The sequence below is a fragment of the Cherax quadricarinatus genome, chromosome 65, assembly GCF_038502225.1.
Source record: "Cherax quadricarinatus isolate ZL_2023a chromosome 65, ASM3850222v1, whole genome shotgun sequence".
Lineage (NCBI taxonomy): Eukaryota > Metazoa > Arthropoda > Malacostraca > Decapoda > Parastacidae > Cherax > Cherax quadricarinatus.
The window spans coordinates 1,217,113-1,231,452 of NC_091356.1; the positions used below are offsets into that span (position 1 = coordinate 1,217,113).

Genomic DNA, 14,340 nt, shown 5'->3' on the forward strand with positions numbered 1-14,340 from the left:
TACATACATACTTTAAGTTCTTTTTTACACTTCATTGGCCCTCTCCCAACAGGGCAGTGAGAAAAAATAGCTTTCATCATTCATTCTGCTGTATGACCCTTGTGGATTTAGTGCTTGGCTTTGATTGTAGTATCAAAACTAAGTGCTAAACCCACAAGGGTCATAATGATTGTAATAATCATTCATTCAATTGCTATCTTGCCAGTGTTAACATCCCAATTCAGGTGACCTTCCGAACTGTGACGTCCTCACCCTTAAGTCCAGCTAACAGGTTTCCCTCAATTCCATAAATGTTAGTCTGCTCACGCCAATAGCACATTCATTAAAATAAAAAAAATTTGTCTACTCGTATTACTCCAACAAGCTCACACAAGCTTGATGCTCAAGCCCTCTACACTGAGCTTCCTTTACCCCTCCCTCAAACAGTTCCCAGGATGATCCATAACCCCCTCCCCTCAAGCTAGGGGCAAGAGCATGCAGTAGGCTTATGTAAACATCTTAGAGTGAAAGGAGATGAGTGGTATTTATGACTTACCATGATACTGGAGTGTGAGCAAGATAACATGAAGGGATTCAGGGAAACTAGTTATATGCCAGACTTGAGTCCTGGAGGTAAAAAGTACTGTGCCTGGGGATATTGCAGTTTAGAGGATCACCTGAACTGGGATATCAGCACACTTCTGGCATTACAGTGACTGAATGAATCATTGTGAATGTTTCTTTTTTTCTGAACCACCAGCAGATGGCTGGTGTTAGTATTTTTTTTTTTAATACCCCAGCCATCTTCCACTGAGGTAGGTATATCAAAGGTAACCAAGAAAGAGGAAACACATTTACCTTCATACATTCGATTGCTGTCATGCCAGAAGTATGCTAACGAGTTCAAATATCCCTCCAAACTGCAACATCTCCACCCCTACTTTGGAAAGTAGGCACTATACTTTTCACAAGAATCCCTCATCAATGTTACCTTGCTCACACTAACAGTACATCAAAACATAAAAACCACTTTCCTTCACTCCATTCTAACATGATCACACAAGCCTGTTGGCTCAACATCTTACCCTCTCCCTCCAACTTCTTGTAGAACCCCTTTTCTTTCCATACCAGATTTATAAACCAGTATCCTCCTAGTCATCCTATATACCTAAACAGCCATCACCCAGAGGCAGAGTGATAAAAAAAATTCATTTATTCAACTGTCTTGCCAGAAGTGTGCTGACATTACAATTCAGATTACATTACTCTTAGACTACAACTCCATTCTTTTAGAGTGTAGGAACCTCCCTTCCCACCTCCAGGGCTCTTGGCCAGTTAAGCGATTTTCCTGAATTCCCTCATGTTCCCTTGCTCACACTCCAACAGCAGATCCATTAAAAATCACTTTCTCCTTTCACTCCTGCCTAATGCACTCACACAGTCTGCTAGATGCTCAAGCTCCAAAAACTCAGCCTCTTTTATCTCCCCCCTTCAACCATCCTTGGGTCAATCCTTCTTCCCCGCATTTATGCACCCTCTCATCCTATGCTTCTCCATGCAACCACATTTCAGCCCTCTAAATTTATATATAGTAAATTGTAAGAACTATCTTGTTCCTAATAACCTACCTCCACTTCACCCACAAAAAAAAATAGAATTCAAACTCTAGGGTGTAACATCAAAATACTTCAAACTAGGAGCATACAACCCAGATTCTTCCTTTTCTTAAATTCTATAAACTGGTCAATCAGTACTAATAATAGTTATATAATCAAATTACACACTAACCCAACCTTTAATTTTCAATAAAATATAGTATGATAATTATATTTTTACTAATTTAGGACTGCAAATAAAGCATTTAAAATAAAAAAAAATCAAATTTTTCATAAAAATGCTAAGTTTACAGTTGCCATTTCTCATAATATAAATTAAGGTGAATACAGCTGTTAAATAAAAATTATACCATAAATATATATTCATGCCTTGACAGCTGACTTCTAACCAAAATAATAAAAAAGTGCAAATATATTTAAATACATTATACAAAAATATTCACCTATGACATGAATAAATAAATTAAAAAAGTAAATGCAATAAATAAGTGAACTGTGCAAATAAAGGAAATAATCACTAGATTTAATATTAAGTTTAAAGAACAGAAAATTACATTTAAGGGAAGAAATAGTATGGATCAAATTTATCCAAGGTACAATGTGAAACATAGCTGTCCCTTCAGTATTAAAAATAAACTACAAAACGTGTTAGGTGCAGAATTTATAATAAAGCAAGTATTGGATATACATTTACATTACCTCTTTTAAAGGACAGATGAAATTGAGAATTTTTTTAAATATTTGTTATCGTACTTATTTTAACAACAGCTAACAGATCATAAGACGTGTAATAATCCAAAATAAAATATTTCTATAAATTAATAATTAAGAAATATTTGCAGCAAATTCAGAGCACTGCCTAACTTGAAATTAACATAACTGCAGAACATAAAGGTAGGTTGACTATCCAAACTATTATAATGATTTAAGCCCTTGTAAAAGATGCTAAGTACCATCACAATGATTACCCCTAAACTCCATCAGCAAATATTGGAAGCAAAATATACTCTGCTATCAGTGCAAACTGTGGGACCGATAGTCTCGGAGAAGTGGATATAAAGGCTTTAAGAAAATATATTTGGATTTCTTCCTGAAGCCATTTGAATATTCCACTTCCCCTACCTGCCATGAGTAAAATCTGATAAGGTAGATAAAATTACTGTACAGATAAGGGAATGATATGGCCATCATTATAGACACTGAAAACATGGTAATTATTACAATGCAAATTTTTCATGGAAAGTCCCTATTAACAGGACCAAATTATTAGTTACAAATGCATATGAAATACAGTTAATTTTGTGAAAAATATATTCTTTCAAAACAAACCACTAAGAACTCATTTTTTCTATTTTTAATTTAATGCTTGAGTGTGGAATCCAAGCAGAGAATGCCATAATATAGAACTATAAGAAAAAAGGTTTGCTTTGTTCATTCCTGAAAGAATTAATAGTAATCTTTTTACTTGCACTACTGAATTCACAATGCCTGAAATCTTTATTTCAATAATGCAGATACATAAAACACTGCTGGTTCATTATCATTCATGGCATCACTGGGACGAAGGCATTTCCAATGAGTAAATCTGAAGTGGTACTGCATAAGTTTTTTCTAAACATTCATATAAGGCAAATAATGGTATGGTACCTTCAAACAGCTTTAAATGTTAAAAAGCTAACTTTCATAAAACAAAATTAACTTTTTTATAGACTTTCACACACTATTTTAATGAAATCCACTTCAGTTGAACACACTTCTAAAACATTATTTTTAATTGAAAACATGACCTATAAATATTATCACTACCCTGTTTCCCACTTTAATAGGGTGGGGAGGCACCATGACTATTGTTTTATAATTTAGTTTAGTACTGAACAACTGTAGTTCAGAAATGGAACATTTCAATAACTTTGCAGTTTAACAAGATTGGTCAATTGTAGAACTAGGAGGGGTATTTTTTGAGCGTGCCTTAGAAAAATCCAGCTTGAGGTAGGTCTCAAACATACGTCGAGCCTGGGCTAAAACTTTATTTACATTGTGTTGTCGAACCATCTTGTCAAAGTGCATGGCTAGCTCATTGTGATCCATTTTATTTTGCATTATGTGTTGACGGTGTTGTAAGAGAAGAGTGAGGCACAGAAACATAAGAAATGGGTTACCCCCACCAAACTCTTCTGGGGGAGGCATTGTATGAACCTGTGGAGACCCACTAGCACTCATAGCAACTTGCCATCCAGTAACCTCTGTTACCTCTTCACAGGAATTAACACTAGCTGTCATGGTAGTCTCACCCTCACCATCTACTTCTGACTGATGCTGACCATTGACTTTTGGTGTCAATTGCTGAATTGTGGTAGGTTGCTCTTCCTGGCAAACAATTTGCAAATGTTGATCAGTCTCTGGTGACAGTGTAGCAACAGGATTCTGCCAAACATCTACTTCCCCGCCATCAGAGTATACAGGTACACCAACATCTGCATCCGAGTCTGAAAAACATCTTCGAGATTTGTTGCTTTTATTTTCACAAGAAACTGGTAGTGGCTTAGAATACTCCTCTTTGTTTTTATTGGATAATGTCTTTTTGTCTCTGCATGGTGAAGCTGGGTTACTTTCACAATCAGAATCTTTATTTTTAGTCAAGAGCTGGAACTCTCTTAGATTCCTGATTTTTCTGATATTCCTGGTAGGGCTGTCCTCCGGTGAAGTACTTTCCTCTCGTATCCTATCAACATTTATAGCAGTTTCCCCACTTGGTACACGCACTCTCACACGAGAAGTGTCAATTGGCTGTGACCAGGTTCTACTTAGTTTTTTACCACCTGCACCAGTTTCAGGCCCATCACAGTCCACACTGGCTGCTCTTCTACTAAGGATGGCTGCAAGGCACTCAGCACTTCTATTTGATACACACGACCTTTGTCGTCTCAGAGCACACACATTATCATAATGACTTTGTCGTGGTGTTGGTGGGGGTATAGGTGTCTTCTCCTCTTGAACTGGATTAAATGGTACCTGAAATGTAAACTTCAGGTATTATACAATTTGGAGATGTTACAGACTGAAATAGCAATATAAGAAATTGAAAATTGTTACATTACAGTAGGGGTCCCAACTTATGACATTTTGCACATCCTGTAAACACTGATCTGCAGTTATGATTAGTGCAAATATTCAAACAAATTATTCAATTTTTTGTATATAACAAATGCTTTAATACAGTACCGTGCACATGTTCACTTTATACACGTGTAGAGCTCACATGTGTTTGGTAGAGATTGATCAAGAATGATAGATTTAATACAGTATTTGTGATTTTCTTTAGACTGAATTCTAAAAGCAAAATTGCTGTTAGTTTTTACAAAAATGCATTTATGCTTTGTATATATTCATTTTATACATCTGTTATGAAGTTATCTGTTAGTGGTTCTGAGGATTACCTTCCTACCATATTAGATTTCAAAAAATTTATCTTATTTTTTTCGCAGTTCTCATTCAGGAGGAAATTCAGATGCAAATTTCTTGTGCGAGATCAACGGACTTAACTGTTCGTGACTTCCTTCTTTGGGGGTACATGAAGAGCACAGTTTATGTACCACCACTACCTGCAGCCCTGGAGGAGCTGAAAATTTTGATCACTGAAGCAGTTCGCATGATAACACCAGATATGTTGCAGAGCATCTGGACCAAACCGGACTATCGCATTGATGTTTGCCGAGCAACCAGAGGGGCGCACATTGAGTGCCTTGAATGCTACCCTATACCACATGACACTGAATGAAACCCTGCATCTGAAGCTACTAACTGTGAAAGATTATTACAATAAAGTTACACGTTAAACCTGTTTGAAATCAGGGAGTGTTTTTGTAGACACCCTGTATTATAGTATACACAGCTTCTCTGGTGTTGGAGTAGAGAAAATTAATTCTTGCTGTCACTCCTACAAGCCACTCAGCTACCACAACCTCACATTTTGTCAATTTGTTATACAGTGGACCCCCCGAGTTTAATGATTAATCCGTTCCAGAGAGCCTGCCGAAAGTCGAAATTGCCGAATGGCGAAACCATTTTCCCCATAAGAAATAATGGAAATAAAATTAATCTGTTCCAGACACCCAAAAATATTAAAATAAAATATTTTTTTCAAATTAAATAAAGATTTGCATACTGAAAACAATGAGAAATCAAGTACATGCATATAAAAAATAATAATAACATTACACATACCTTTACTGAAGACTTCTGGGTGGATGGAAGACGGGAGGAGGGGATAGGAGGAAGGTGTATACTACTGTTTGGAAGGAGAATCTCCTTCCATTAGGACTTCAGGTATGAAGTCCTCATCTGGGGTTACTTCCCTTCTTTGTTTTTTAAAGACACTGGCACTGGGAACAACTTGAGAGTCACTGGAACCCTGTCACACAAAATATATGTCCAGAGAGCTCTATTTCTGGCATTTCTTTAAGATTTGTCTGAAGTGGGACACAACACTGTCATTGTACATGTTGCCAATATGGCCTGCAACAGCTTTGTGAGGGTGAAGTTCATCCACAAATGTTTGCACACAACAGTAACCTCTCCACTTCTTCGAGGATTTGTGATCTCCTTTTTGTCAGCATATCTACCCCTTTTGCAACAACAGCACACTTTATTTTATTTCCTTTCCTTTCACCACAATCGAAGTGATGGTTGAATGGGGTTTGCCATACATCCTGGCAAGCTCTGTAACACGCACTCCACTCATATTTTTCAATGATTTCCTTCTTGAATTCGATCGTGTTCCTCACTTTCTTTACCAAAGGGCTTGCACTAGCTTTCCTTGGGCCCATGGTGACTTATTTAGCAGTTGCAATCACAAAAGACAATGGATTATTACGTATGAACCCGCGGGGTGATGGTCACGTGTTGGTAAACAATGGCACACTGAGCGTGAATGGTGTGGGAGACTGGCTTTGTGTGCATGGTGACGGGCGGACGGGTACCAGACGGTCGCCGAATCATGAGTCTAATCATGAACCGCGAGGCCAAATTTTGCTGAAAAAACTTGCCAAAAGTCGGATTTCACGAAAGTCGATGCTGCCGAAACTCGAGGGTCCACTGTACTATGGTTATCTGTACATGTATTACGTTTATATAATACAGTGGTCCCTCGTTTTTTGTAATTAATCCGTTCCTGGAGGAGCTACTATAAACGAAATTTACGATTTGCAAATCAATTTTCCCCATAAGAAATAATGTAAATACAATTAATCCGTTCCTGACACCCAGAAGTATTAAAACAAAAAAATTTTTTACATGAAATATACATGTAGTACATAAACAATACAATGGGAAATGACGAATGAAACATTAACAGCATAACACTTACCTTCATTGAAGATTCTTCTTAGTGTATGGGGGACTGGAGGAGGAGAGAGATTGGATTGTTTATAGTTTGGAAGGGGAATCCCCTTCCATCAACACCTCAGGTACCATTTGCTTTTCTGGGGTTGCTTCTCTTCTCTGTTTCTTAATGCCACTAGGACCACCTTGAGAGTCACTGGAGTCCTGTCTCGCAAAATAACTGTCCAGAGAGCTCTGTTTCTGGCGTCTCTTTAACACTTCCCTAAAATGGCCAAAGACTGTCACTGTACATGTTGCCAACATGGCTTGCAACAACCTTGTTAGGGTGATGTTTCTCCATAAAGCTTTCCATCTTACCCCACATAGTAAAAATCTCTTTAATTTCTGAAGAAGGCACCTTCTTCCATCTCTCTTCCCCCTCCTCTGCAGCAAGATTCTGAGCTGCGATCTGTTGCTTTTCCTGCTGAAGCTCTTGCAGCTCCTCAGTGGTGAGCTCTTCATTGTGGTCTTCCACCAATTCTTCCACATCCTCCAAACTCACATCCAACCCCATGGAACTCCCCAGTGCCACAATTGATTTTACAACAGACATAGGCTCATCAGGGTCAGTCCCAAACCCTTCAAAATCCCTCTTGTGGACACAATCTGGCCACAATTTTCTCCAGGCAGAGTTCAAAGTCCTGGTAGTCACTCCCTCCCAAGCCATACCTATAAGGGTTATGCAATGGAGGATGCTGAAGTGTTCTCTCCAAAATTCCCTTAGGGTCAAGTGAGTGTCTGTGGTCACAGTCAAGCACCTGTGAAACAATGCTTTTGTGTAGAGCTTTTTAAAGTTTGCAATGACCTGCTGGTCCATGGGCTGGAGGAGAGGAGTGGTATTCGGGGGCAAGAACTTTACTGTGATGAACCCAAACTCCTCGAAAATTAGGTCATCCAAGTTTGGAGGATGAGCAGGTGCATTGTCCATTATTAGCAGGCAGACGTTTCGCCATCCAGTGGCTTTATCAATACAGATTCTAGGACATAATAGGAAGACAGTACTGTCTTCCTATTATGTCCTAGAATCTGTATTGATAAAGCCACTGGATGGCGAAACGTCTACAATAAAGATATCCAGATGTTGCACATGTGTCTTAACTTTCATATTGTCGGTATTTTATACCTTTCTTGCACAACTTGTCAGACACTGCAACATCATGGAATCTTGGTTCAGAGGGCATCTACAAGACCTTCTTCACGGCTGCTGCAACTAACCCATCTCTTTGGGAAGGACCTACTTCCACTGGGGAATCCCGCCTACCAGTGACTATGCCCTCGTCTGCTGCCCGTCCCTATCCACTGACGCCTATATAATAGCCAGTCTTCTTGCCTTTGCTCCAGATTCTCCTCCACCATGATGCTGTGAACACTAACACCAAGGCTGAGGGACTGATTACCTCATCTTTTGTATATAGTTCTACTGTCTTCCTATTATGTCCTAGAATCTGTATTGATAAAGCCACTGGATGGCGAAACATCTACAATAAAGATATCCAGATGTTGCAAATGTGTCTTAACTTTCATATTGTCGGTATTTTATACCTTTCTTGCACTACTAGCAGGCACTTTGAGATCCAATTTCTTTTCCAGGAGATACTCCTTCACACTAGGGCCAAACACTTCATTGAACCACTCGACGAAAATTTCCCTCGTGACCCATGCCTTACTATTAGATTTCCAAAACACACACAATTTACTCTTCATAACATTTTTTTCCTGAACACTCTGGGATTTTCAGAATGGTACACTAGTAATGGCTTCACTTTGAAATCCCCACTAGCATTAGCACAGAATATTAGCGTCAGCCTGTCTTTCATAGGCTTGCGTCCCAGCATTGCCTTTTCCTCCTGTGTAATGAAGGTCCTCTTTGGCATTTTCTTCCAAAACAGGCCTGTTTCGTCACAATTGAACACTTGTTCAGGTTTCAGTCCTTCAGCCTTGTGGTCTGAACTGGCAGCCCCACCATGCCTTACCACACTGTGTATGCCAGTACGGTTCTTAAATCTCTCAAACCAGCCTTTGCTGGCCTTAAATTCACTCACATCACCACTAGTTGCAAGCAATTTCTTTACCAAATCGTCATGCAACTGCCTAGCCTTTTCACAAATAATCAAAGTCAAGAGTATCTCCTGCTAATTGTTTCTCATTTATCCACACCAATAATAACTTCTCAACCTCTTCGAGTACTGGTGATCTCATTTTTGTCAGCATAGTTACCCCCTTTGCAACAACAGCATCCTTGATTTCCTTTTTCTTGGCCACTATGGAACATAAGGTTGTGTAGGGTTTCTTATACATCCTGGCCAGTTCGGCCACACTTGTACCACTTTTATATTGTTCAATGTTGGCTTTCTTAAATTCAATCGTATTTCTCACCTTCTTTACCACAGGCTTGGCACTAGGAGCTTTCTTTGGAGCCATGGTAGCTTTAGTACTTGCAAGCACTAAAATAAATGGAATATTATGAAATATTTTGCTGGAGCACGTGAGGGGACCTTCGCTCACTGGTAAACAATGCCAGACTGGCTGCCGCCACGGCTCACGCCGTGGGTACGCGTCCCGGACGAACTACGACTCGCGAGTCAACCTATGAAAAGCGAGCCCATGTTTATACGAAAATATCCCTATGATTTCCGAAATTTACAATTGCCGAGAACTACGAAAAGCGAGGGACCACTGTATATAGTATGTTTCTTACATAATTATGAAAAAATATCATAGATGGATTAACCCTTTGAGGGTTTTCGTCGTACTAGTACGTCTTACGCGTAGGGGTTTTTGACGTACTAGTACTCATAAATTCTAGCGACCTCAAATCTAGTGGGAGAAAGCTGGTAGGCCTTCATATGAAAGAATGGGTCTATGTGGTCAGTGTGCACAGTCTAAAAAAAATCCTGCAGCAAACGGTGCATAATGAGAAAAAAAAAACTTTTTCCATTTTTTTTTAATAAATCAGCGACTTTGCAGTGTATTTTCGTATGGTATTTATTGTTGTATTCTAGTTTTCTTGGTCTCATTTTATAGAATGGAAGACATATTACTGAAATTGAGATGATTTTGACTGGTTTTACAATGAAAGGTGCCTTGAAATTGAGCTCAAAGTGGCAGAAATGTTCGATTTTTACCAAACTTCAAAAGTAAACAAATCGTGCCAAGCGTGCAATACACGTCAACTGGTGAGTCTAATATTCTTTCACAAGTGCACCAATAATATTTATACCATTTTTTACACTAATGCAGTAGTCTGCATAACAGTAAATCTTATATTTTTTGTGAGAATAAAAATTCAAAGTGGAAACCAAAAGAATATAAGAGGGGCCTTGAGACGTGACTAATGACTAGAGGAAATGTCATTTTAGTGCCAGGAATGTCTTTCTTGTTTATTCTGGACCCTATTCCGAAATTGGCATCTTTTGAAATTTGTGTGAAATTGGCAAAATTGCTAAATTCTGACCACTGTACTGGATAGTTGAATTTATAAATGGGTGGTTTCTTGCACCCATTCGATAGAAAAAATGGAGATCTAGCGAAATATTCATGTTTTTTGTCGACTAGTACAGTGAAATTGGCCGAAAATGGGGCTCAAAGTGGGCAAAATCGCCGATCCGTAAACATCGCCGAGACCGCTAACTTTGCGAGAGCATAATTCCGTAAGTTTTCTATCAAATTTCAAACTTTTGGTGTCGTTATGATCGGGAAAAGATTCTCTATCTTTTCATAAGAGAAAATAATTTTTTTTTTTTTTTTAAATTTGGCCGACCCTGAGAACGAGTTTCGGAGAGGGCCTGTCGACCCTCAAAGGGTTAAGTCTTTCATTGTCAGTCCCGTAATATTACAGCTTGAGAGCCAGTGTCGGTCCCGTAATACTATGCCAAAATTCTAGCGACTTCAAATCTAGCGGGGAAAGGCTGGTAGGCCTACATGAGAGAGAATGGGACTACATAGTCAGTGTGCACAGTAGGAAAAAAATCAGGAGCCAGTGGTGCATTGTGGGAACGCCATTTCAGTATGCCTTATATACCATGCCTCGCAGTAAGAAATACCTCACTCCTTGGCAAACTGGGACTATTTTTCCCAAGTGACGGTTCTAACACAGATGGAAGTGTCAGTGAAGATAAATTTCATGGTTTTGAGGAGTTTGTGACCAAAAGCTATGCCCAGGAAACCAGAAGGAAGGAAGAAAGAAAAAGGAAGGAAGGTAGGAAGGGCAACCCAGATGACCAACCTAGGATAACCCAAAAAAGTCAGACAAAGTGACTTATTTCCATGTGGGTGGTAGGGAAGACAACATGCTTGATTGGAAAGACAGTGTGGGTAATGGGTGATGGTGATTTTGTAATGCGTCATTGTTACACCAGCCACGCCACTCTCAGCACATAATATACGTTTATTTTTGACTGCACTGGGAAGTGGCGCCCTTAACCCCCGCAGTGTTCAAGGATCAACTCTACTGTGTTTTAAGTTAAAAATAAATTAAATTAGATAGATTATAATTTCTGAATACTACCTGTGAATAATGAGGAATTTGTTAAGGTCATATAATGGGAATCTACTATAATGCACTTTTTTCTTCTAATATTCTGGCTTACTATGATTGCCTAAAGTGTACAAACCTTAGTACTGTACAATTATATTGTTACAAAAAACATTCAGGCTATGACCACATGAAACATTAAAATGTCAGACCTCAAATAATGGCAAAGACTCCTCTGGTGGGTTTGGTGGAAGGGAACTCCAAAGAACTTCTAACATATAGAGGGCATCTTCAAAGGCAAACTCCCGTTTCAACTCCAATAATAACCACCGGTAACAAAAGAGAAGGTCATCGGCCTGTAAGGAACAATGTACAGTGTATAATATATCAAAAAGAAAATGAAATATTTTCCCTGGATTTTTCACTCACTTTAAAATGTCTTCTTAACCTATTTATTTTATTGCTAATTAGTGTATTCTACTATTATTACATGTAACAGATGGTAAAAATATTAAAGATATTGTATTTTATGTCTAACATTTTTTCTCCATTTCTCAGGACACTGGCACAAGAGCACAGAAATACCATACAATAGAAACTTAAAACAGTCAAACTGTATAATTATTATTATTTCTTGTATTCAGATTTTTTCCAAATTAAGACTTTAAACTTTAAATTTAGAATGATTTCTTCAATTTGTACAGAAATGTGGTAAAAAAAAAATTTGCAAGGCATCTTTTATCTTCTCTTTCAACTTTATTCCATACTGGAGTTTGTGTATTGTTATATGTATGATGTACACCACTAAAACCCTCACCTGATGAACCTGCAGATAAGAGAAGTATTCTATATCATAAAATATAAGAGCTTCAGTGAGATGCTGAAATTTGAGAGTCATAGCATCCCCATCAATATGAAAGTTGGAGTGTACACGAGCCATGAGTGCACAGAAGCACACGTATGCCTGTGCTTCATCTCTCATGGTTACCAAAAGGGGTGAGGCCAAGTCACTCATGCCCTGGCAATATCCAATTGATGGGTGATTCAGCGCATATCTGTTTCCAAGAAAATTAACGATAAAAACTTAATTATACTATACGTACTTTTTACAAGATCGGCACACTGTTTAGTCACTACAACTGAGATTGTTAGACTGTTCAAGAGAAATGCTTCAAAATTTATTGCATAAAAAACAATTCCTAATACAAAAAAAAAAAAAAAAAAAAAAAAAAAAATTATTAGTATACACTAATATTCATTATTCATTCATTCATTATTATTAAAGCCAATAATAAGTCGACAAAACGCAGCTGTATGAATGATCACCCATTCTAGTGCCAGGCAACACACTCATCCACTCTTCAAAAGTATAAACTTACTTAATATATTTACATAAAATTCACTCATACTACTCTGCATATTACATATACAGGACAATCAAGTCTTACATCAAGCCTTCCCTGAAACTCTTGATAACTCCAATAGAACTCATAGGCGTAATCTTCTTTTCTTTCAACAAACCGGCCGTATCCCACCAAGGCAGGGTGGCCCAAAACGAAAAACAAAAGTTTCTCTTTTCAAATTTAGTAATTTATACAGGAGAAGGGGTTACTTGCTCCTGGCATTTTAGTCACCTCTTACAACACACATGGCTTACGGAGGAAGAACTCTGTTTCACTTCCTCATGGAGATAAGAGGAAATAAACAAGAACTAGAAAGAAAATAGCAGAAAACCCAGAGGGGTGTGTATATATATGCTTGTACATGTATGTGTAGTGTGACCTAAGTGTACGTAGAAGTAGCAAGACGTACCTGAAATCTTGCATGTTCATGAGACAGAAAAAAGGACACCAGAAATCCTACCATCATGTAAAACAATTACAGGTTTTCGTTTTACACTCACTTGGCAGGACGGTAGTACCTCCCTGGGCAGTTGCTGTCTACCAACCTTCTACCTATAATAGGCATAATACCAGACAAAAATCTCTATGATATTCCCTATATCTGACTCAATCTGTGTAAAAACTCAATGCAAATAAAAGGACCTAAAATCTGGAACACACTGCCTGAAGATTACAGAGGCTACCTATCTGCCAAAAAATTCAAAGCAACTGTTAAAAAGCACCTCCCTACCTTAATGTGATCCTGACAATTTATTATGCCAAACATATCCTTGAAATATACAAATAACCCTCACATATGTGACTGAAACTTATGATAATATTTCAGTCAGACTTGGACCATTAACTTGTCGCAATAAAGAGCAGAGGGAAGAAAGCCAGTACATATATACTCAACAAAAAGTATAGCCTAGGACTCATTCACAAAGACACCAAAACATATTCTGCAACACTATCTTAATTAGAAGATCCAAACAGATTTACTATTCTGACATTAAATGAAACTAAAGGTAACATAAAAAGTACTGTATTTAAAAAACCCTTCCTCAACATCTAGGAATAAACAGAACTCATAAGAAATGTGTAATTTTTTTTACACATCAGCCATTTCCCGCTAAGGCAGGGTGACTCGAAAAAAACAAACACATTAATCATCAATCACTCCATCACTGCCTTGCCAGAAGTGTGCCTACACTACAGTTAAAAAACTGCAACATCAACACCCCTCCTTCAGAGGACAGGCACTGTACCTCCCACCTCCAGGACTCAAGTCCAGCCTGCCGGTTTCCCTGAATCCCTTCATAAATGTTATTTTTGCTAACACCTTAACAGCACGTCAAGTCGTAAAACCCATTCATTTCCACCCGCTCCTATCTAACACACTTATGCACGCCTGCTGGAAGTTCAAGCCCCTTGCACACAAAACCTCCTTTACCCACTCCCTCCAACCATTCCTATGCCAACCCCTACCCCACCTTCCCTCCACTACAGA

General features: G+C 38.4%; 2 protein-coding genes across 3 annotated transcripts in view; one reads left to right on the plus strand and one right to left on the minus strand.

Annotated features, from left to right (window-relative positions):
* The window catches only part of Msh6 (DNA mismatch repair protein Msh6), a 136,659-nt gene extending 131,213 nt beyond the window's left edge, over positions 1-5,446 (plus strand). Inside the window, exon 24 of the mRNA XM_070098848.1 lies at positions 5,081-5,446. Within this exon, the coding sequence (XP_069954949.1) occupies positions 5,081-5,137 (57 nt within the window). The 3' untranslated portion in view covers positions 5,138-5,446. The remainder of the gene's footprint in view (positions 1-5,080) is intronic.
* The window catches only part of LOC128700603 (TBC1 domain family member 25), a 60,300-nt gene continuing 48,073 nt past the window's right edge, over positions 2,114-14,340 (minus strand). For both annotated transcript variants that reach the window (XM_070098853.1, XM_070098851.1), the window contains exons 8-10: positions 12,266-12,503; positions 11,661-11,804; positions 2,114-4,607 (exon numbers count right to left, since the gene is read on the minus strand). In XM_070098853.1, coding sequence (XP_069954954.1) covers positions 3,513-4,607; positions 11,661-11,804; positions 12,266-12,503 — 1,477 coding nt within the window. In that variant the 3' untranslated portion in view covers positions 2,114-3,512. The remainder of the gene's footprint in view (positions 4,608-11,660; positions 11,805-12,265; positions 12,504-14,340) is intronic.